The sequence below is a fragment of the Balearica regulorum genome, chromosome 9 (assembly GCF_011004875.1).
Source record: "Balearica regulorum gibbericeps isolate bBalReg1 chromosome 9, bBalReg1.pri, whole genome shotgun sequence".
NCBI lineage: Eukaryota > Metazoa > Chordata > Aves > Gruiformes > Gruidae > Balearica > Balearica regulorum.
Window position 1 is genome coordinate 29,392,671 of NC_046192.1, and position 24,210 is coordinate 29,416,880.

A 24,210-nucleotide genomic window follows, 5' to 3' on the forward strand; every position below is an offset into this window, starting at 1 on the left:
TACCTGCCATCGAAGGTGCCAAATGATTCGTTTTAGCTTTGTGGCATGATTGCCAGAGTGACTGTGGAGCTGCACAAAGACTTGCAGTTTCTTTCATAACAGCTGAGTAAAAATGCCCATCCGACAGAGAATTCTGCCCTGATTTATAGTTTCTAAATTTGACCAGAAAATATTATGTTGGTTTAAGTAGCATTAACAGTCTAAGCAACATTAACTGTCTGAGCAGCAGCCTTCTGTCTGCAAGCAAAAGGGTTTAGCTGATTTACATGGATTTAAATCAGGTTTGCTTACAAAAGGTCCTGTTTCTCACCTGCCATCTATGGAGTTATTCCCCAGACAAACCTTTTGACTGTCGTAGCAAAGGTGAGGAATTACTGGTCATTTCCAAATCTGAATACCCTAACAGATAAGGTTTCAGTTGCTAATCAAATGTGCAAAAGACTGTTTTGGTTTTCTTTGTAAGAAATTAACTGTACAATATGATGCTTGCATATCCAGATCTCACGTGAGAGTTACAAATCCCTCTTGTGTTAAATCAGGTCTAAAATCAGACACCTTAATCTCTAATGTATTAGATTTTTTTTTTCATTTGCAAATGAAACCATGAATTGTAAATTCAGCCTTACCTGATTTATGTAACTCCTGAGTTATGCCAGGCCTGAACTTGGCATCTTTTTTTGGATAAATTTTATACAGACTTGCATTTAAGAACTCATTAAACTCGATTCTTGCCTAATGTGACTGTTTAAAGCAGCAGTGAATTTGAGCCGTTCTTTCAGTACAAGATTGATAAAGATTTTTGCTGAGTTTGATAATGAAACTGGTATAATGTATTAGTAACTTGCTGCTACTGTTTTGCTATTGATAGTAATTCCCACACTGTGAACTCAGCTAACTTCACACTGGCTGCATCCTGACACAGGGAATGGCTGAGGCCATCTGGAAAAAAGGGCAGTGTTTGTTCAAAAGAAACAGACATCTATAAAGAGAAGTTAGCTGTGAATATCACTACTTTGCTTTTTTATTTATGAATCTGGTACAGATTCAATTTCATTATCTTTTCCTTGCATTTCATCTGCTTTGAAAAGTAAGCGAAAGTACATTAAGGCTGTTATGGAAAGATGTACCTTGTGATAGTTTCTGGTGTCTTTTTATTGCATTGCTTTTGTAACTTCTGACAGTCCAGCTTGTCGCTGGATCTCATTAGATGGACTTTTTTTCTTCAGTTACAGTTCTCAAGCTGCTTTTCACTACTGTAATGTGTGAGTGCTTGTGAGGTAAGGAGTGTTTAAAACACTTCTGCGAGATGTAAGAGTAACATTAACCCTCATTTATAAATGAGTACACAGAGATTGTGACTTGTGCATGATAATACAGGAAGGCTGCAGCCTGCCAGGGAACAGGACCTCCTACCAGGTTTGCTTCTTAGCTGGCGCATCTCTCATCTGCGTGTCATTGAAAAAAAGCGTGTATCTCTTTCATAGTGGTGGAAAACACACAGTGCTCTTTATTTATGCTGGTAATTATTCTTACAATAATTAATTTAGATCTATCAATAAAGAAAATGTTAAGATTGAAAACATTTTTACTAGCTTACTGCATATTATAAGCACATGTCTGTAGAGGAATTTTCAATTAAAAAAAACTTGCATGTAATTTACTACATATCGTAAGGTAAATATTTGAACATACCAGGATGAATAGAAATACTTGCTGTATTATAAGTATTCATGTTTTATACACATAGGAAAAATTAAAAATAACTTATTAAGCAATTGCTAGTACCAGATCTTGCCAGATGGAGTAGTTATCTCAGTCATTTGAAATACAGTAATTCTAATAGCTCTGTGCTGTAAGTGAGCAACATGTGTCCTAGGCCCTCTGTTATCCTAAAATACAATTCCACTGAACCAGCCACCATTTATTTTCTTTCCCACAGTCATGAATCACCAGCACCAAATAACACCCAGCACAGCCATGTCGCAGCAGAGTCGTCCTCCCCAGACTCCGCAGCCAGGGCTGTTGAACTTGCCCAGTGCACTGACCACACAGCAGCAGCAGCAGCAGAAGTTGAGGCTCCAGAGAATCCAGATGGAGAGGGAGCGAATTAGGATGCGTCAGGAGGAGTTACTGCGACAGGTAACACCAAGGATACTCTTTTATTTTTCAAGAGCCTTTAGTTCAATGCGTCCAAAGTTTTACCAGGTGCAAGAGTATCCAAGGGTAACCAAAGCTAATATAAATAGAACTTTTCATTTTTTTTCTCTAAACTACCCTTGAACGGAACACAAAATGGCCATCTGTCAGGAGTTACAGACCTGGAGTCTTTCTTACGAGCTGTAATAGTGGTGTAAGGACCAAATTCCGTTCTGCGTCTGTTTATAAATCTAGAGCAACTATCACTGATTAATTCTCAGTTTAAATTGGTTTGCATAGTAGACCATGTTCATGCGTCACTGCAGATAAAGGCAGAACACATGGAGTTGTTCTTGACTCCGATCCCAATTCTAAAACTTGCACCCTTTGCCTTTGAATTAAAATAAAATCACTTTCACATCTTACAAGAATAGCTCTGATTTGAAGACTTTCAGAGATGGTTCTTTGTAGACGTTTTGTTTATTGTTCAGTTTCTTAAGTTTCAGGTCTATATAGTGACTCATACTGTACAAAACAGATATGTAACTTTGTTTACACTGCCTTAAGGAAATAAAAAGTTTTAACAATTGTGTTTCTTCTGTTACGGACAACTCCAGTGGTGATGTTGTGTTTTTCATGGCATATTAATCAGCTTCCTGAAAAAAAAATAACCTATTTTTCACAGGAACAGTGTGAACAAAAATACGTTTTATCAAGAATAACACCATTATTGGTGGCCTTGTAAATGCTGCAGTTATAGTTCTAAGTACCTTTAAAAATGGTAACTTTCACAAAATCACAGAATTGCAGACTGGTTGAGGTGGGCAGGGACCTCTGGAGGTCTCCAACCCCCTGCTCAAGCAGAGCCACCCAGAAACGGTTGCCCAGGACCAGCATGTCCAGATGGCTCTTGAATATCTCCAAGGATGGAGACTCCACCACCTCCCAGGGCAGCCTGTGCCAGTGCTCAGCCACCCTCACAGTGACAAAGTGTTTCCTGAAGTTCAGAGGGAACCTCCTGTGTGCCAGTGTGTGCCCATCGCCTCTGGTCCCGTCCCTGGGCACCACTGGGAAGAGCCTGGCTCCGTGCTCTTTGCACCCTCCCTGCAGGTATTTACAGACACTGATGACATCCCCCTGAGCCTTCTCACCTGCAGGCTGAACAGTCCCAGCGCTCTCAGCCTTTCCTCATAGGAAAAGCAGTGGGCCCACATTTTCCCTGGCCTCCCTGTTGTCACCTAGGTACTTACAGAAGACCTTCTTCTTGTCTTTGACTCCCCTGACCAGATTCAGTTCCAGCTGGGCTTCAGCTTTCTGTGTCCTTCCTGCGCGCTTGGACAACGTGTCTGTATTCCTCCCAGGTTACCCATCCTTACTTCTGTCCTCTCTGGAAATAATAATTCTGTGGAATTATTATTTCATGCCTTCAGTCCTTTTGCCTTTGGGATTGTACCATAATTTGTGGTTATTTTAGGGTAACGTGTTTATACTGTATTTAGAAATACAGTATGACATTTCTTTGCAGCATGTTTGTTACTAATGACACCAATTGGCCGAACTTTCTGATCATTTATTAGAGAACCATAAGTTGCTGTAATGTTTTTAAATGTTAGTAACTTGTGTAAAATGCAAAAAGAAGCCTAAGGAAAATCCTCACGCTTAGATGCCCTCTGAGGAGGAGTAGCCGAGAATATGTCGTAGGTTGACTAACCACAATGAAGTGATGCACTTTTTTCTTCCAAGTCTGGAGGAGAATGACTGAGAGTGATGGAAACAGACTGGAGCATCTCAGTGACCTCTGGCAGACTTTGTGGGTAGCAAAGAAAGGGACATGTACATCTTTAAAACCTGTAGGCCTGAAACAGAGATCTGGAAGAGCAGAGCAGATTTACCAGAAGGGAGATGTGCTCACAAAAGATTTGTCATCTTTTAGATGCGGCAATCATGAGGAAACCTCAAACTAACAGGCCTCTCTGCAGCCTTTGAATGTTTGTTTTGCTAAATATGTTGGGTTTGGGGGTTTTTTAAACGTGCTATCTCAGTAAAATTAATGGAAGAAAAGGTCTTTAATGTTTGTAATGATTGAGAATTTGAGGTGCTCTTTTTCCATGCTTTTGTTTCAGAACAAATAATTTTTAATTGCATTTTACCAAAAACATCACTTTTCAAATAGTAATAATAGACATTATTGCAATCACTCACCAAATTAAAGGTTATTAGAATTGTATTGAAAGTGCTTTTTTTTCCTTCATATACAGAAAATGCAGTTTGATGTGGGTCTTTATACTAATACAGAATTCTAACAACAACAATATGATTGTACTTTTCTTCCCATGTACAAACTATGTGTCAGTGAAATTTCTCTATAGTTGCACCACTGGAACCTTAGTAACTTCATCTTGTGCACGCAGAAAGACCAAATGTAGGATGAATGTACATACTACCATGTAGCAGGCTTTTGCAAAAGAGAGATTGAGAACAAAATGAAAATGGATGTCTGATGAGTAGAATTGTAAAAACATTAGTGAGAATATTTGTAAAAACACTTCACAACAATATTTTTGCTTCGTTTATATTTTTTTATTCTTTTACCTCCTTCCTCTAAATATATGTATAAGAACTTTAAAAAAATTCCTTAACAAAAGTAATTAATAAAAAATCATTAATACATTTTCAAACTGTACAGCACCATCTAGCTGCATCTGAAAACAAAGAGCATTAGAATTATGTGCTTTTATAGCTCCTGCAGCAACACTTGGATATCTTTGCATGTGATTGTTCCCATCATCTTTGAATATATGTGTACACGCTGAAAGTTAAGCAAGTGCTCAGTGCTCTTGCTGAACAGGGGTGACATCTTGTGCCCATCTTTAGTTGTCATAACCCTTAATTTTGGGGAGTTACATTATAATACATTACCTGTGCGTGCAGAACGACGTTCAAGGTGGTGGTCTCTGACCTGAGCAGTGATCAAGTCTTTTGCATACCTTCTCCTTTACTATCAAGAGCTCAGAACATAACAGAGATGGGTGTGGGAAGAGAGTGGGGATATCTGGTATGAGCTTAGTCATAATTGTCATCGTGCTAATAACGTGTTTAGCTATTTTTACTCTCTTTGGCTCTGTTCTTGCTTCAGGACAAGAGCAAATTAAGCTTCAAAACAGTTGTGCCATTTACACAAGGGCTGGTCTCCCTGCTCTGCTGACTGTGTTTTACTTTGAAACTAATACATGCACAACACTCTGCAGCTGTGCTGTACTTAATCAAGCCTCCAACTCACTGTGCCCAGCACCACCCCGCACCTATGGTGCTTGAGCTCCGTATTACACAAAGCAGGACAGTATCCCTTTGCATTACTAAAGTTTTCAGAAGTGGTGTGGCTCTTTGGGAAAAACCCATCCTTCCTAACGGAACTTTGTGAACTTCCTCCCAGTAACCTGAGCGCTCCTGAACCTTGGCAGCTGAGAAGAATGCGACGAATCCCTCTGGAGTCATCAGTGTTCAAGTACAGTTATCCTGCCCTGACCCTTCACTGCTGCTTTTGCTTTTCCAGTGTAACCTATCTAAGGCAAAAACGCTGAGTAAGTGTGCACACTGTTGCTAGCAACTGCGAGGAGGTGCAGAGCGTTTGGGTGAGAGGGGAGGAATTCTTTCGGTGGGTCACAGGCTGCCTTTCAGCCTGGCAGCAGCTGCTGGCTCCCCACAGCCATTCCTGGCTGCAGCTGCTGGGGTGGAGCAGCACACCCAGCCAGGAGGAATATGCAGGTCTGGAAGCTCTCTGCTTACGGAATTTGTTTCCTTCTTTGTCCTCCTCTTCATTTAGTTGGTAAAGCCTGTAGAACTGCAGACTGAATATGTGCAAGAAGGGCAGCATTTCAGAAAACCAGTACGACAGCTTATCTTTAAATGTTTCCTTACTCAGTTTTGTCATTCTGGAAAGAGTTAATTTTCTTTCTTACTGATTTGGTTTTGTCAGCTTTCGAAAGGAAAAGGAAGAATCTGCTTGTTGTTCAGGAGCTTCTTGGAAATGGAAGTAGTTGGAGATGATGTCAGTAAGAAATGGGTCCTCCAGGGAAGATGTGCCAGCACTTCTCTGTGTGCCCAAGTGCCATTGTGCATCTTGTTTGGGAGGGTACAGGCAGTCACAAAAAGGCAACACTTCCTCAGAGGTTCCTTTCTGATCCCCCGATCCTGTTCCATAAATAGGTGCACATTTATGGAAGGATACAGGGGCTCAAAAGATGTACTAGAAGGAGCGGTGTATGGAGATGCAGAGGAAGATTTATCACTGTTCTGTCCTCGCAGAGTAAAACCTTGCTGGCTGCTACAGCCTGAACAGAAAAATGCCCTGCTGTGCTTTTTGCACTGCACAGTCTGGCCCATAGTCTGATTTATTGATGGCACAGGCAATATCTAGATGGCTCATTTTCCACCCTAAGTTTGAGAACTGGCAGAAAAGAAATTGCAGGGACTAGCAATGTAAACTCACTATAAAAATGCCCTTGCTCATCTCCCCCAGCTGGAAATGACTGTTTGGCAACTAAGCATGGAGCTCAGTTCGTTTCTGCCAAGGAGGGTTGCAGGAAATGTGACAATGAATTTCTAGATTTGTCTGGCATACAGCTAAAAAGGGGTTTACATCAGAATTGTGTTCAGAGGCAGTGAATAATTAACTTACTGCAATGCTTGGAAGCTTTTAAAGATTTTTGCAAATAACCACTGATGAAGCTTTTTGACATGCCTTTGTGATGTCAGAGTACTGTGGGGGGTTTTAAATTTATTTTGTTTTATTTATTTTGAAAATCCCCTTTGGGTTTTTAAAATCGCATATGCTGTGGTGCCAAGCAGGTCATTATGGGCGTTTGGTCTTTTTTGAACGAAATGCTACGGGCCGTCTCTGCTGGCCAACAGGAGGCACGCCTGCATTTGAGAGCTAAGAGCTAATCCGAGTAGCAAAGGCTGTTTCTGTAGGTTGCAACTGTAATATTGCCATGCACGGGGCTGTGAGAGGTCTCTGATATTTTTTGCCAGACTTTTTAACCTAGGGTAGGAGATTCCTGAACAGTCTTCTTAAGAACCTCGTAGTCATGTTTAGAATAGAAAACAGGACATAACTGGCTGTCTCACAGCTTTTGTGACTGTGTAATTGATCCATTACTATTGACAATTGCTGTAATAATACCAAAGAAGTGAAGAAGTCTAACATCTGTAGCAGTACTAAAATTGTAATGTGACTTCCGAACAAATCACCTGCATAAGGCAGCAGCAGAGGAGGAGCACACTTCAATGTATGGTAGAGCCAGTACTCTGCTTCCCCAGCCTAACTCTGACTCCAGTATGCAGGAGTCTGTTGTTCCATATTATAAAGTACACAATTAATATTATAAGCAACATGCAATATGTTGAAATAAAGACACGGGAGGTGCCACAGCATTCCCCAAGTGAGAGTAGGTCAAGTAACTTCATAATAAATGTAGTGTTTCTTGCAACAAATAAGAGACAGGAACTTAGATTTTCTAAATGCCTGTGTGAATCTTTCTTTGGGGTGCTGGAGGCTTTTCAGCTTACAGGTCGTCTTGCTTTGCAAGGCCTAAGTTGTAGTAGATTAAATATTCCTGGAATGGATTGTTGGCCCTGCTGCAGTTAGCAGTTAGGAGGGACAATTACTGTATCTGGGGACATGATTAATGAAACTGGGTATGAATCTCTCCTTGTTGGACCAAGCAACAGTTGGCACCATTTTTTCCAGAGAGACCTCTATCAGAATTCCCTGATTGCATAGCTCAGCTGCAGGACAGAAAACAGCCAGCATTAAGGTCTGCAAATACATGTGAAATTCACAGCACTTTGTGCAGGAGCAGTAAGTCCAACGTCCTGGAAAGAATGGACATTTTGCAATGCTTTCCTATTTGTGGAAGGCAGTTCAGTGAAAAACCTTCAAGTTTAACAAAAATCCTTCTCAGATGGCTAACTGTTCATCTTACTGACCATAGGATAAACAACCTGATCCAGAGGAGTAATGTAGTCTCTGAGCCCTCATTCTTACTGAGCTACTTTTGGAAATTAAATTACTGTGGAAACAGGGAGTAAGTTACAGGAGTTACCAACATTTTAGATTTTTCACCTTACAATACGATATAGAAATATCTGTGTGTCTTTCTGGAGGAAGGCAGTGCCTGTGTCTATCCTGTAAAAAGAATGTGTGGTTGCAGCAAGTATAGGCTAGCCTGTGGTTAGGCGGCCGGTAACTGCAGCACTGAAGTAGCACAGGTCTCAGCTTGGCCTATGTAAGCTTGCCCTTGGCACTTACTTGGGCATCTAGCCCACAATACAACCCGTTCTGTTGTCACTTGGCTCCTTCTTAGGTAAAATTAGTTGTCCCAAGTACAGACATAGCTGTTTATTGAAGTCGCAAAGACATTGCATTATCAGAAAGTTACTCTTCTCGTGTAATATGAAACAACTCGAGGTTAGAGTTGGACTTGCTAAGCATGCTCACTGCAGTTGCACTGCATAGAATCACAGAATCCCAGGCTGGTTTGGGTTGGAAGGGACCTTAAAGCCCATCTAGTTCCATCTCCCTGCCATGGGCAGGGACACCCTCCACTAGGGTTCGGACGTTGTGCCCAGGGCTTTCAGCACTCAGAAAAACGTACTGACCTTGGTAGCTGAGTGGCTTACTCCATGTTAGATAAACCTCATCTTGGAACTTAAGCTGTTCTGGGAGGAGTGTCCTTAACACACAGGCTTTGTATTAACCTGAACATCGGTAATGCAGACAGGTGCAGTTTTGGCTGGTGGTTTTTTGCTAGATGCAACAACCCAGCTGCAGTAGATGTAAGAAATTATTTGCTCTTTTCAGTGTTGTTTATTTGGCTGGGCATTTTTTGAGTCAGTCTGTAAGAAAAATGAAAAACTATAAGGAAATTCTTGCCTATTCCTGTGCAGTTCAGTGTGAGAGGAAGAATATTTATTTCGCGGAGGGTTAAAGATGTGAAACATCCTTTGTGAACAGCGCTGTGTTTTCTGCAATGCACTTTGATTTTATGTGCACAGCATTTTGTAATTAGTTGGAGGTTCAGAAATCTCTATTAGTGCTTTGTGTTTTGCTGTTTTGGAAAGCTACCAGAGGAATCGTAGACTTAAGGGTGGAGAGGTGTGTTTGTGCTTCTGTAATGAACTCAAAGGAGGAATGAGAAAAGCCTTATATTTCCTGTGATCATTTAATTAAATGTTCTCCATAAAGAAGAGATTTATTTCTATATTTAAAAATAATTCCATGGAATTGTACAGATTTTTCAGTGTTGTTTGGAAACCCTTCCTCACTTTCTTCCTACACATCTTTTGTCTTAAATACGGTACTTCTACAATGGCTCTGGAAAGCAGTAGAGTGAATACAGGTCTTTCAGAGTAATAGAATTCACTAGTCTCAGAAATAAGCTGTCTTTGGCAGTACTGTGAGAACAATTATGTAAATAAATTACTTAGATAGAACTTTAGGCTGTCAGTACATCATTACCTTTTTGGAAACACAAGGCACTAGAATATCATCCCTGCTAGGCATCTGGCATTTTTAGTCAGAAGAGTTTCAAAACTCTTGCTGTGAATCCACCTACTAATTGCCAGCAAATACACCCTTAAATGATGACCTTTCTTCTCTACAGGTGCATGACTTTTCCCTCATAGATTTTCTTTGGCACTGCTCTCTGGTAGAACAGTTGATTGTTAGCCTTCATCATCTGTGGTTAATCATTATTATCAACTTTTCAGCTTTAATATTTTTCTGGGCAGCATATTTTTAGTTCAGTTTTTCTCTTTCATGAACAGGGAGCTTGGCAAGCTCTCCCCTACTCCCCAACGCACACATACAGTCCCCAACAAGTTGAGACGCTGATTTGTACTATATGATCCATTGAGAAGTTGCTGGATACAAAAAAGTTTTTCCACCACCTCCTACAGGCAAGAAATTTTCAGGCCTATGTTTGATACAGTGCAGTTGTATTGAGCAATACAATTGAATTTCAGTCTGATAATTGAAAAAGAAAAAGGCACATCAACTGGCAAGAAATTATTAAGAAGGTTGTCCAAAACAGAAAAGCAAATCTTGTACAGAAGGATGTACGTATGCCCACGGTCGTTCTTTGATTCATAGAGTCAAAGGATAGTAGAGGTTGCAAGGGACCTCTAGAGATCGTCTAGTCCAGCTCCCATGCTTACAGCAAAGTCAACTACAGCAGGTTGCTCAGGGCTGCATCCAGTCAGGTTTGGAATACCTCCAGGGATGGAGACTCCACAACCTTTCTGGGAAACCTGTTCCAATGTTAGATCACTCTTACAGTAAAAAAGGGTGGTATTGGGGCATTCTTTCCGTGCATTAACACGTGTGCAAAGTAGCAAAGAGAAATCATTTCCATCAAATTAGGACTTAGTCACAATATTCTGAAAGAGGCAAACACTTGGATTTTCAACAGGATGTTCTCAGTTATTTTATTTTTAGTAATAGCATTTGATTTTTAGAAATGACAGCAACTAGAATGATAACCAACATCTATTTTCCATGTTGGCAAACTAGGGGTAAGGCACTTTTTTTGGCTTTTTTTTTCCCCTATTCTGATCTTATCTTTATTAGTGTGCAACAATGTCCAGTGAGATTTGAAAATGCACTGCCCAAGCATCAAAACCAGAAACTTCATTGCTGGATTGGACTTTAACAACAACAACAAAAAAAATCCTACCTAAGTATATCCTGCCCCAATTTATCTGTCTCCCTTTTTTTCTCTCTTCCTTTCTCTTTCTGTATTTATTTCTTTCTGGCTGTCTTTTCTCTTTTTCTTTCTTGCTGTCTTTCTAGTATTAGCCTTGCTTGTGTTGTTGCAGTTCCTATTCTTATATTTTAAAAATACTTCTGATATCTTCATGTAGACAGTTAAAGAAGCCAGTCTGCGGCTTTCTGAGGCTTGTACATTTTCACAGACTTCAGCTGATTTAATTATAAATAGAAACATCACCATTAGAATTGTCACTTGACAAATGTACTGACATGGATAAGCTATCACATATAAGCTATTAAGAATCTTTAGAATATTCTTAACACTTATTAATAATTATACTATCTAATGTAAATTCTTATTTATCAGTGAATATATTGATAATTTGATTATAAAGGAAAAATTGCATTAATGGGCACCAATATATGTTAATTCCCAAGGAATAATTGTTACTTTATTCATGAAGAGACCAGACCGGTCCTCAGTGAAGAGATCAATTGAAAACATAGTAAAACATCATATTCCCATGTATCCCAGAAGGACCTGGGAGTCCTGGTGGACACCAAGCTCTCCATGACCAGCAGTGTGCCCTCGTGGCCAGGAAGGCCAATGGTAGCTGGGGTGCATTGAGAAGAGCGTGGCCAGCAGGTCGAGGGAGGTTCTCCTCCCCCTCTGCTCTGCCCTGGTGAGGCCACATCTGGAATTCTGTGTCCAGTTCTGGGCTCCCCAGTTCCAGACAGACAGGGAACTTACTGGGGAGAGTCCAGCGGAAGGCTGCGAGGATGAGGAGGGGCCTGGAGCATCTCCCGTGTGAGGAAAGGCTGAGAGAGCTGGGGCTGGTTAGCCTGGAGAAGAGAGGGCTGAGAGGGGATCTCATCAATATTTGCAAATATCTAAAGGGTGGGTGTCAAGAGGAAGGGGCCAGACTCTTTTCAGTGGTGCCCAGTGACAGGGCAAGGGGCAACGGGCACAAACTGGAACACAGGAAGTTTCACCTGAACATGAGGAAAAACTTCTTCCCTCTGAGGGTGACCGAGCCCTGGGACAGGCTGCCCAGAGAGGTTGTGGAGTCTCCTTCTCTGGAGCTTTAGCAGGGGGGTTGGATCTCCAAGGGTCCCTTCCAACCCCTACCATTCTGTGATTCTAGCCTCAAAAACATGTTAATCTTTTCTGTACTTGGGACACTGAATGACTGATTCAGTGGAGAAAAGTCTTCTACTAGGATTTAAATGAAGTATTTCCTTTGCTTATTTCATTTAAAAAAAAAAAAAAAAGTTGAGTAAGCTAGGTAAAAAACAGATATGCTTTATTATTTTAAGGTCTTAGGATATTTGTTTGGAAGATCCCTGTGGGGCCAAACAACCTTTGTATAGACCTCTGTACCACTAGATGTCATGGTTGTTTCACAAATATAATGTTAGAAGAATTTATCTTTAAGGAAGAGTTCTGAAAAAAGTTTCCTTTGGCTCTCATTGCTCATTTGTCATCCTAAAGACAGTGTACGTGCAACAGGTCATTACGCAGATGCTTATTATTAGGCAGAAGGCTCATTCTAAAGATTACTGGGTCAAAGTCTTGGTTCCAGTGGTTTTCTTCTAACATGTTAAGTACTTCATGGTTGCAAGTAATATTATTCTGCTTTGATATATAGCAAATTATGTCATCTCATAGCAACTCACATAGTTTCAGTGCCTGGTTTTGCTCTCTTTTGCACCAGTTTAAACCGAGAGCAATTTCACTTTTAAGGTAAGCTGTTAGATACATGGGAGAATAAATTTGAGTCTGTAGGTTTTAAACTGCTTTATTATTGCTACTCCAGCTCTCAGACAACTTGGCCTCACCGAACAGTAAACTGATATTGTCATTTGAGTGTTACACAGCTCTAGTATGCATGTGAAAACCCTCAGCTGGACTTAGCTGGCCCATGCGGCGTGGACAGGCTGTCAATAATCAGTTGTAATGCGCAGGCCTACCAGTGTTTTATGATGAGGTGACACACGAGGTGTCTGAAGTTATAAAATAAGTAATTTGATTTTGGAGGGATTATCTGTGTGGCCAGCAAGGCTATGGAGGTGCAGTCGTTCTGCGGGTAGTTGTGCTCGATCAAGGTTTGACTCTCCCCGGGCTGTCTGCCGCTGCCCCTCACTAGAGTTTGCCAATATGGCAGCTCCCCCAGTAAAGCCATTTTTATGAGCGTTTCGTGATCTGCGTGACACAAAAAGAGCAAGGCTAGTTTAAACAGGCAGAGAGTATCTCTGGTTTAGTGATGTTGATTAGAAAGTCCTGAAACACATCTGCCTGCTGTCCGAACTATGGGACTGGCTTCCAGCTGGGGTAGTAACTGAGAGGTACATTCTGCAGTGTTCTAAGCCAGCACGGGTGGGTGCGAAAGACACCGTCTGTCTACATTATGATTTTCTTCGCACCAGTGTAAACAGTCATCGGTTATATTGTTTAGAATTACTTTCCTAAGTAAGAAGATGTGTATATATTACATGTTTGCTTGTTCCAAGACTGCAGTACTTCTGAGCTGTTGGAATAACCCTTCCTTTGTATTTATTTGCCTTGTCAGGAAGCTGCCCTATGCAGACAACTTCCCATGGACTCAGAAAGCCCCATGGCCCCAGTTCAGACAGCCGTGAATGCACCCGCCATGACACAAGACATGAGGCCTATTACAAATAACGGATCGGATCCTTTCTTGAACAGGCAAGTTCATGTCCTCGTCATTAGGCAACTGGTTCTGTTGCCTTCTCTACACTTCCAAAGCTGTCTCTCTAAAGTAGTTTCCTATATCATCTTCTTTTGTACTTACTGTGATCAGGGGATACAGATGAGTGGCTGACCTGAAGTCTTTCAGTTTATACTTCAAGAAAGCATCTTAGAAAAAATTCAAACAAATTGTAACAGCTGGTTTTAATTGTACTGTAGGTGTATGTAGAAGACTAGGTGGAATAGGTACCTTACCTACATATAAATAAACTCAACTTTTTTAGACCCTCAGAAGCTTGTTTGTCTAGAGAGTTATATATACATGTGTGTATTTCAAAATTTAAGAGTGGCCTCGCTTCAGTTGCTTTTTATTTGGGCTGATGTAACATGACCGCATTAGTGGCCAACAGTTGAGAATGAGGCTTAATGACTCAGTATTTAACTTAAATATCTAACCTGCTGTGCTGTCTTTTTTCAAACACCACGATCAGGGACTATGTCTAACAGAACATCTTTACTGAGGCTTTTTCATGTTTCTATTTATAGTGGGCCATACCATTCCAGGGAACAGAGTACAGATAGTGGCTTGGGACTAGGATGCTACAGTATACCAACGACACCTGAAGATTTCCTCAGCAACGTAGATGAGATGGATACAGGTAGAATACTCTGATTTAGCTTAAAGTATAACTTTGTGTTATAGCCAGTAATGTTTTATAATTGCATAACTGAACAATAATCTCTCACTTTCCTATGCAAGAGAACAGACTGAGACTGGGGGGGCAAATGCCTAAACAGTACTTAGTACCTAGAAGGTTCTCAGCTTTAACTTAGGTCCAGATTCTACCCTTTTACCTTAGACTGATTTTAAACAAAATGAGTAAAAGTTGGAAAATGTGAGTCTTAATTTGTGTTTTCATACCATAGTCCAAGGCAGGAGGAGTAAAAATCTGTTCTTGGGTTACGTTCTTGGTACAAATCACTGCGTTTGCAACTCTGGGAAATCAGTCTCATTAATAAGTCTCTCACAGTGGCAAAGTTGAATTTGCCTTCAAACAGAATGTATTTAGCTAGTTTAGGTTTTGGTATGTATTTATTTTTATATCAGTGTCCTCGTGGTGTTTAAAATACTGAAATAAATTATGAGGAAATCAACAAGTTTTTTTCCAGATAGTGAAATTCTCAGCACTTCCTCACCTAAACTTCCTTTTGAAGTCATCAGAAGTTCTAAATAATGCAAAGAGTGAAAGGTTTCTCTATTAAAGATTTTCGTGCTTGTTATTACTAATCTATGAAAAAAGTAATATAATATTGCAGAGCTTAATTGCTGTAAAACACTTTTTTTCAATTACGCCCCATGGACAGCATTCTCCCTTGTGCAGAGAGCAGGATAGAGGGTTTGCATAAGACTGAATTGCATCGCTCCCTGTGCAGACTACTGGACTTTGAACAATCATGTTTCCCAAGTGGAAGGTCAGAGCCTGATTACTTTGAACACTGCTGGGAAAGGCCTTTTGTGCTTTTGAGAGCAAAGTAAGGATATGAAATTAACTCTTACAAGAATAGGCATTCTGCAAGCAAATAGGTTTTGAGGTACTGTTTGTAGAGGATAGGAATGCTCACAAGTGCTTATTGGAAAGGGGGAGTCTAATTTTTATATCAATTGTGTTGTTTTAAATTACCCACAAGAAGAGTTTGGTATTTCAAAAGTTCTTCTTTACTTTTCCTAGGAGAAACTATAGCACAGACAACAATGAACATAAATCCACAACAAACACGTTTCCCTGATTTCCTCGACTGTCTTCCAGGAACAAATGTTGATCTTGGGACTCTGGAGTCAGAAGACTTGATCCCTATTCTCAACGATGTGGAGTCAGTACTCAACAAAAATGAGCCCTTCCTTACCTGGCTGTAATCATTCAATGCTAATTCAGCCTACAATGCAATGCAACATTTATTTTTCCTCTTGAGATAGAGGTAGAATATCTGAAAATCCTCTAGAGATACAATTCACTGCCTTAATGACTTTTGTTGCATCATCTTTATGGTCAGTTTAATCTCTGCCTGGATTTGATTGACATTAACTTAAATATAAAATACATACATACATATATATATAAAAATACATGTATGCATTTATATTTCTTCCTCTTTAAAAAAAAAAAGCATGCTACTTTACTCATCTGTATACTTTACCTTTTCAGACCAGGCAGAAATGTTTTGCTTTAAGGACAGAAAGTGGTGGTGTTTGTGCACGTCCCTGACTGATCTTCTAGGTATTGATTAACATCACAAACCCTTCATGAATCACAAAAGCTAACTACTAGGTCACTTGGTTCAAAAACATGTGCACAGCATCAGACCATTATTAGTAAGTTTATGACAATAGTATCAGAAGCTTTTCTTATCAACTTACTTAAGCTTTAAAAATCTCTTTTTCTTTCTTAGTAAAAGTGTGCTGTATGGAATGTAGATTAAATCTGATCCATATCAGCTGCAATAATTCTCATTATATATTTGTAAAGGCACAAACAGTACTATTGCAGTTTCTTTTTTCAGTATATTACTGTATAGTTTTTGGAAAATAAATACTTCCAATCTGAAAGTACCAGAATAGTTTAGCAACATTTTTACACTACAATATTGTTGCAAAATAAACCAGACTGGTACTGACTGCTGCCTTTTAAAAACAAAGCAATGTATTATAAACAAGCATTTTTTAAAAAGATCTTAGATTTTGATGTTTATTATATTAAGCACTACAATTTTGTAACTTAACACATGAACAAACAATTTTTTTTATATATATATACACACACATATATAAATTCTGTGCCAAGTATCTTAAATGCAAAAACATGCTTTTAAAATCAGGTCTGAATAATGTGGCACAACTTGTTAATGTCATATGCAGTGGGGAAAAAACCCTTGCTCATAGTGTTTTCAGTAATGTTTTTAACTGACGATGTCAAAATACATGTAGTTGTATACATGAAAAAAAATGGTAACTCTATCAGGGCAATACTAAAGCAGTATTGTAAATTGTCTGGTAAAGTTGCTCAGTTTTAAGTCGCTCACTTTTTGTAATTGGTGTACAGGACACAGGGTGTGTTCTGTGTTTTTCTACCTATTGTATATCCTACAAATACTTCTTTATCAGTTTGGGACTGAGAAGGCATCAAGGACATTAAGCTTGCAGTTCCCCTGAAATGCAAATGAAGTCCTAAAATTCTTAAATATTTTGAATTATATTATTTATAATCTAGGAATTTAAGCTTTTTATATTGAAAAATATGTCTTTTTATGAAAGGCATTAAAACTTTTCTCTAAGCTTAATGCGGGCTATGTAGAGAGAGGAAGAGATGTATGTAGCACTCAGTGTAAACGTGTGTTTGCCAGGTCTAATAACACTTAAGAAGATCTTACCGATGCACCAGAATATTGATCACAAAAGACTTTTTTCCATCTGGTTGGGCGAAGGTAGGTGAAAAGGTCGGAGATGAAGTGATGGGAATATGGAGTAGGTTTGGAAGACAAATGATTGTGTAACAAATGTAGAGCCTTGCTGGGAAGGGTGGCTGCAGATAGGGATACACAGAAAGCAAATCACCAGTGTTGAGTAAAAAACGTAATAGAAGAACTCGATACAATAAACTTCCTTGTCAATGATGAATTGCTGAGTGTACATGATATCAGAAGATGGAAAACAAAAAGCACACAGACACCGAAATATTGAAAAAAGAGATGGAAGGCAAAGACCTAAAGTCATGAAGTTGTATTACATAGGGAAAAGTAGCTCTTTTTATGTTTTTGGTTTTGTTTGTTTTTGTTTTAATAGATGATGAGATGTGGCAGCAGAGTTGTGTCTGCACAGAACTGAATTACCAAATGGGCATTGTGTTTCTTTTATTCTTTTGGAGGGGTTATTTGTTTTTTTTTTAAATTATTTTTGCTAGCACTAACTGTTGAGATAGCAGAAATTTCTTTTCAACAAACAGGGGACCGGGCAGGGCTGACCAATATTACTGTAATTATGATTAATCTCTCTCTTTTAAGGATTTCTTCGGGTTTTCAGCCTAAATGTAAAAAAACCAGATGGTCCTAAGACTTTGTTCTTTAGTGATGTGACTGACTTTGGTAAAAGAATTGGAGAATTTTTGGCATCTGGTTGTGATGCCAACTTGTAAGGCCAGCTCGTCAGCACTGCATGATTGGCCTAGCAAACTGAAAGCCATTGGTGCTGGAACAATTTACAGTAGCTGCAGATCTGAGCGCTAGTATGATTCAGTGGATATTGCTCATCATTAGATTATGTTTAGAAAATGCAGTTTGTTCATTTGCTAGTAAGTCTGTACTACTGTAAATTTAAGTTTTGTCGTAACAAAAAATACTCCAAGCAGATCAGGTTCTCAGCTGGCATGCATTAGCTAACCTGTGCTGACTTCTGTGTGGCTACACTGATTTTCATCAACTGAAGGCCATACTTCTTACAATGAAAACTGATGCAGTTTTCTAGTAAGGTCACATACCTTTGTGAAGCTACAAACTTGATTCCTCTTTCATTGGTGTTTCAGGTGGTTAAGTGTCTTGATTCAAAGACCTTAAGTAAAAAAATCAGAAACTATGCTTCCATATTACTTCCATAATAAACCAGCAGCAGATTTGGAACAGGAGAGCGCTATGTGAAACATTACTTCCAGCGTTAAAACAACTGCCAGAATCCTAGGTCAGATCTTTACTCATCCGTGAACCAAATCATGGATAAGTTAAAAGTGATCCTTTACACTGTTAGCTTTTCATTTGTATTGGAGAGGATGTATCAGATGAAGTGCAGCAACAATAAAATCTGTTTTTAAAAGTTCTCTTTTTTTCTAAGTTTCTGGCTTTAAACAGGCTTATGGCAGAACTTTTAATTATTCAAAGCATATGTAATTCTTATGAAACTAAATTTATGGCTGAAAATATTTTGCTGTACTATTTCAGGTTTTGAACTTTTACTTTACTAAGTGTACACTGTCTACTTGTAGCATAAATACAATAAATGTGCCAGCTGGACAGTTTTATGGCTGACCATCACTGAGGGTGGCATAGGTGAGTCTTGGTGATACAGAAGTAATAGGATGTTGTTAATTAGAGTTTCTAGTCTGGTAATGCTGTTAGAATGTAACTTGTGGAGGGCTTGGGTTTGACTTTTTGAGAACAAATGCTGTTTGGGGGAAGGATTAAAAATGTCTATTTTAAATACAGAAAAATATGGTTGTTCAAATAAACTTGTTTCCTAATATACTACATCCATGTACATGGTAGTGCTTGAACTTTATTTACTTTTTTTCATTTTGTTATATGACATGTGTGAGCATTTGGTTTTGAGTACCTTGCAATACATTGTATGTATCAAACTGTTGTATCCAGAGTTTGGTTCTGTTTTTTTTTATTTCTTTGATCTCGTACATGAAAAACAAATACAAATGAGCTTAAACATTTTGGATGCATATTGGTTTATAAAATTGTTTCTTTTTTTTCTTTGGAGGATTTTAGTATGTGCTTCCCAGGGAACTGTATATCACTGCTTGGAATAAAGGTACAGACATACTACTCTATGCAAAAGGCATACATATTGAATTAAATGATTAGCACTTAGCAAATGAAATGGGTTGTTTTACCATTATGTTTCGGTTTATTAGTAGTTGTTCTGGCTGTTAGTGATGGTTATGGTTTTATTCAAAATGCTTACAACATGCTCCCCAGTGCAACCATTACTTGTTTCTTTTAGTGGCACCTTGTAATTCATAACTCACTAACACAAATCATAGAACCCCAGCCTGGTTTGGGTGGGCAGGGACCTCCCAGCCCACCCAGTGCCACCCCTGCCATGGGCAGGGACACCCTCCACTAGCCCAGGTTGCCCAAAGCCCCATCCAACCTGGCCTTGAACACTGCCAGGGAGCCAGGGGCAGCCACAGCTTCTCTGGGCACCCTGTGCCAGGGCCTCAGCACCCTCACAGGGAAGGATTTCTGCCTCCCATCCCATCTCCATCTCCCCTCCTGCAGCTTCAGGCCATTCTCCCTTGTGAACACTGCCTGCCCTTGTCACCAGCCCCTCTCCAGCTTTCCTGGAGCCCCTGCAGGGACTGGAAGGGGCTCTAAGGTCTCCCCGGAGCCGCCTTTTCTCCAGGCTGAACAACCCCAACTCTCTCAGCCTGTCCTCATAGCAGAGGTGCTCCAGCCCTCCAATCATCTCCGTGGCCTCCTCTGGACTCGCTCCAACAGCTCCATGTCTCTCCTGTCCTGGGGACCCCCGAGCTGGATGCAGTACTGCAGGGGGGTCTCACCAGAGTGGAGTAGAGGGGCAGAATCCCCTCCCTCGACCTGCTGGTCATGCTGCTGGGGGGGGATGCAGCCCAGGACATGGCTTTCTGCTTTGTTATGATTTAATACAGTTACCTCTAAGCAGAAGAGTTAGGACCAAGTCCATTTGCTGTTCAGTTCTGTTTTGGGGACTTAAATAGTGCATTGTTTTCAGTCTGATCCCTTATTCAAGAAGTTTCTTAAATTCTGTGTTAAGAAAATACCTGTCTTCTTTCTTAGAAACAAGCCATGAAACCTAAATATCCTGGGCTTGTATTTGACTATCTGGTCTTTACTGTCATGGTACCTGACATGGGTGATTTAAGATCCAATGCAACTGTTGCATTGCATTTAAGATCCAATGCAACTGTTAAATAATTTTAATACTCTTCCTTGAATAATTCCCTTATATATTCTAATTAATTGTTAGAATGCTTCTAACAATATCTTGCATTTACATAAAAAGGTTCTGGAACCTCCACCAAACAGAAATGCAAAGTGTATTAGCTTCTGACCCTGGTTTGATAAATGTCTTTGTTAATTCATGGCATATTTACTCAGAAATATTAGTCACGTTTCTTTGGCATAAACACCGAATGTGTGTTTGTTTATAAAGGTCATTCAGATTGTTCCTAATGATGCCAACTCACACCTTGGAAGGTATCTCTTTCCTTCCAAGCTGGTCAGCAGTGCTCTGTGCAGATTGCTGCTCCTGTGTACTGTTACCTAAGAGGTGTGATAAAACTGTTCATCGGGGAGGGATTTCCTGAGATTGTGATGTATTGAAATCCCCAGTTGTTTCAGAGGAAGCACGTCACAACTCTGGCTTTCCCAGACAACAGGTTGATGGAGCAGTCCCACTGATGGGCCTTCTCGTTTTTCTGCCGGAGTTCAGAAAGTCAGTTCAGGCTGCGCCGACAATGGCACACCTGAAAAGGATTCCGGTGCTGGTGTTTTCTTCTTGGTGAGCCGGTGTATACGTCAATCCCGGGACTTCAGCCTTTCACATCCGTTTCTATAGAGTTCTGTCAGGAGGGCATCCCGACGACGTTATTTTCAGTGTGGTACTTCAGTTAAAATCTTTCTTACGCTTTTTTTTCTACTTGGTCCTCAAAGTTTACTTTTCCCTGTATCGTCAGCAATGCCTGCACCTCCCACCAGGTATTTTTTAATACTTCAAAATGCAATGGCTAGAATCACATGCAATATTCCAGAAAAATTAAGACCTGGGGGGTGGGGGTGTTTTGCTTTCTTCTGAAAAACAGGCTTTCTTGTAAACTGTTGTCTACAGAATTTCCCCAGAATTAGGAGAATGAGGACGCAGCACGGGTGAGGACGGGCAGAGCAAGGGCAGAGCAAGGGCCGAGCCGGGAGGCGGCAGCGTGCGGGAGGGCCCGGACGGGGGCGAGGAGGGCCGGCCCCCCGGCCCAGGCCGGTTCGCTCTGCCCAGCCGGGCCGCGGCCTGGCGGGTCCCCCCCGCTCCCACCTCAGGCGACCGTTCCCGGGACGCTTCTCGCCACGGTCCCCGGCGGGAGGCGAGCCCAGCCGGGCCCGGAGGGCCGGGCACTCTCCGCCCGCAGCGGCGCAAAGGCTGCAACTCCCACTCTCTCCTCAGAAGCGAGTCGGTCCGGCGGCGGCGGGAGGAGCGAAGCCGCGCACAGTAGGAGGGGACGGGCGAGGGAGGGTCATGAGACACGTACACAGACCCCCGCGCACACCCCCGCCAAGGGTTGGGCCGGCCCGTGGGGCTGCCCGGGGTCGCGCCGGCGGGGGCTGGGGTGGCGGCGGGCGGTGCTCAGCCCTGGCTTCCGCGGGCTCGGGCCTGCGGGGCCTCTCCCACCCGGCGCTATCCCGGCCGGGCTGCACCCTGCTGGCGACTCGGCTGGGTGAGCTGCGGGAGGCGCTGCAGCCCGCTGTCCCGGCCCCGGGAGGGAGCGCTGTGGGACGGGGCGCCGGGCGCTGCCGTCGGTCCTACTCCTGCCGCCAGCCGTGGAACCCGACCCCAGGCAGAACTTGCACACGCAGGGGCGGCGGCGGAGGCCTTTTCCTGGCGCTTTTCTCTGCACTTCTCAGTCTCCAATTAATGCCATAGACTACTCTAACTAGCACAATTAATTAGTAGATTAACTGTGTATTTTTCAGTGCCTACTAATTATTTTTTTTCGGTTTGGATTGTTTGGATCTACAGGTGGGAGCCATTTGTATTTCAGCAAAGGGTCCTGCAGCAAATCAGCAGTGACAAGTGCAAGATAATGAAGATGTCTGTAAGAAAGTCCCGTTGGATTGGCAGAGCTTTTGTAATTTCAGTTAAACTCCTTGTCCTCTCCCAATGAAAAAATAATTTGGCAAGAAAAAACTTCAGAGGTGGCCAAGGTGCAAATGTTGCCCAGATAAGATGAAACGTGTGCGCCTTGTCAGTATCTACTGTGTATTAGTTTATGTTAGAAAACCACCATGTAGTTGGGCATTGACTCACGAAGCACCCATTGGTTTTGTCATCATAGTTTCCTGTTATTTCTTATCCCAAGTCTCCCACAAAGATTTGTGTATTCTGTTTATTAATATATCAAAATTGTACGCTATGCAGCTACCCATCCCTTTGTTGAATGCTGATGAGAAACATTCCATGTTCCCAAAGGCTTCATATAAATAAAACAAGACAAATGCGAGATGAGGTGCAGGACAGCTGCTAGGCACAGATGAAAGAGTAGATGTAAGATGTTTGCATCAGTGGGTGGTGATATAAAGGGTACTCTCAAGTTCCCTAGCAATGCAGCAGAACAGGTGGGAAAGACAGCTGTTTCTAAGGAGGGTTGTTTTTTTTTTTTATAATTTCTTTTATCATCTTGCACAATGTATCACTGAGGCTACTTTGCTTTTATTAATGTAACTCTTGGTACCTAAATCTAACTATTTAACATTATTGCATATTGCTCATGAGCTTTTAGTGCTTCTGAATACTTTAAGTTCTTCAGATATCTCTAGTGTGAGTTCAGAGTACATTAAATACATTTTCTGAAAGCACAGGCCACAGTATAATTATTTCAGGAGGAAAAATTTTGGGAAGAGATTTGGCAAATACTTTGCTGAACTAGAACTCTTGAGACATCCAGTCTGGCAAGCTGGTTTGTGAAAAATTGTTTTAGGTATTTCTTAAGAAGCACATCAGTTGATCTGAATCCCTCAAACTTCTCAAATCCCTCTTATTTCCTCTTTGATTTCTTTGGGAAATAGTTTTTTCTTTTTAAGTTTTAAAAGACTACTTCTTTCTAAAAAGTATTTTTGCCTTTCAACTCTCTTTTGCCTTTCATATCTCTTTCATAGCACTGTGTCAAACACAGGTAAATTGAACTTCTGCAAAAAAGATGAATAAATAGCATTTGCACTTGTGTAGATTGGAAGCTGGAAGAAGAGGAGTTACGAGCTACTTGACTCATCTGAATAGAAATTGTAACCTGTGTTGAAGTCACAAGTCCAGTGTTCAGCTTCTGGAAGGTTGTAGGAGAAGCTTGCAGGAGGACGAGGTGAATACTGAGTTATGAGAGAACCTTGGTTATGATGAAAAAGTGAACTTTTTTTATTTTGTCAGAGTTGAGGATTGAAACCTGATAGGAGTCTCCAAATATGTACAAGTTTGCTGTGAAGAGGAAGACTTTTCTGTAAGCCTACCGGAAAGAGAACAGCATTGTACCATGGGGGTGCATGATTGCATATTAAGAAATATTGCATACAGTTTCTGTACAAGAGAGATTCAAGACAAGGACTACAGGTATGGGACATATTTCAGCATATAAATAGATACGTATGTTGAAGTTTTAAGTTTTCTCATCATATAGCTGGATTTAAATAGGGTATGTCCCTCCCCTTTCCGTTGGTACCAATTTTATATTGTACCAGAGATGTGGAAATTTATTTGATTTTCTAGAAACGAGACTTCATTTTGTGTTTGAAGATGATGTTCTGTATAAGAAATTGGCTTGCTGTCTAACAAGACAAGACCTGTGGGATTTGCAGCAGTGACCAATCAGGTTGTGGTTCATCCTTGTCTTTGTAGCTAATGAACTTTGATGTTAGAATAAATGACTAAGGCTGTGTGCCTGTCCATGGAACACTGCTGCTCTGTCCCTTCCATCTCAGAGTGTAGTGGGGAAAGTTGAAAAACTTCAAATAAAGGTGAAATAACTTGTGTATGAGGAATGGCTAAATATACTAATGCTCTTCAGGCTAAAAGAAGAGACAACTGAGA

General features: G+C 40.8%; 1 protein-coding gene and 1 long non-coding RNA gene across 2 annotated transcripts in view; both read left to right on the forward strand.

The window, feature by feature from the left end:
- The window catches only part of WWTR1 (WW domain containing transcription regulator 1), an 85,489-nt gene extending 66,223 nt beyond the window's left edge, over window positions 1–19,266 (forward strand). Inside the window, exons 3-7 of the mRNA XM_075761815.1 lie at window positions 1,940–2,139; window positions 13,477–13,613; window positions 14,163–14,275; window positions 15,347–17,786; window positions 17,818–19,266. Coding sequence (XP_075617930.1) covers window positions 1,940–2,139; window positions 13,477–13,613; window positions 14,163–14,275; window positions 15,347–15,531 — 635 coding nt within the window. The 3' untranslated portion in view covers window positions 15,532–17,786; window positions 17,818–19,266. The remainder of the gene's footprint in view (window positions 1–1,939; window positions 2,140–13,476; window positions 13,614–14,162; window positions 14,276–15,346; window positions 17,787–17,817) is intronic.
- Window positions 19,267–21,431: 2,165 nt separating this feature from the next.
- On the forward strand, window positions 21,432–24,157 carry LOC142602972 (uncharacterized). The gene is made up of 2 exons (XR_012836842.1): window positions 21,432–21,624; window positions 22,153–24,157. It is a non-coding gene; the product is annotated as an uncharacterized LOC142602972 (long non-coding RNA).
- The last annotated feature ends 53 nt before the right edge of the window (window positions 24,158–24,210 follow it).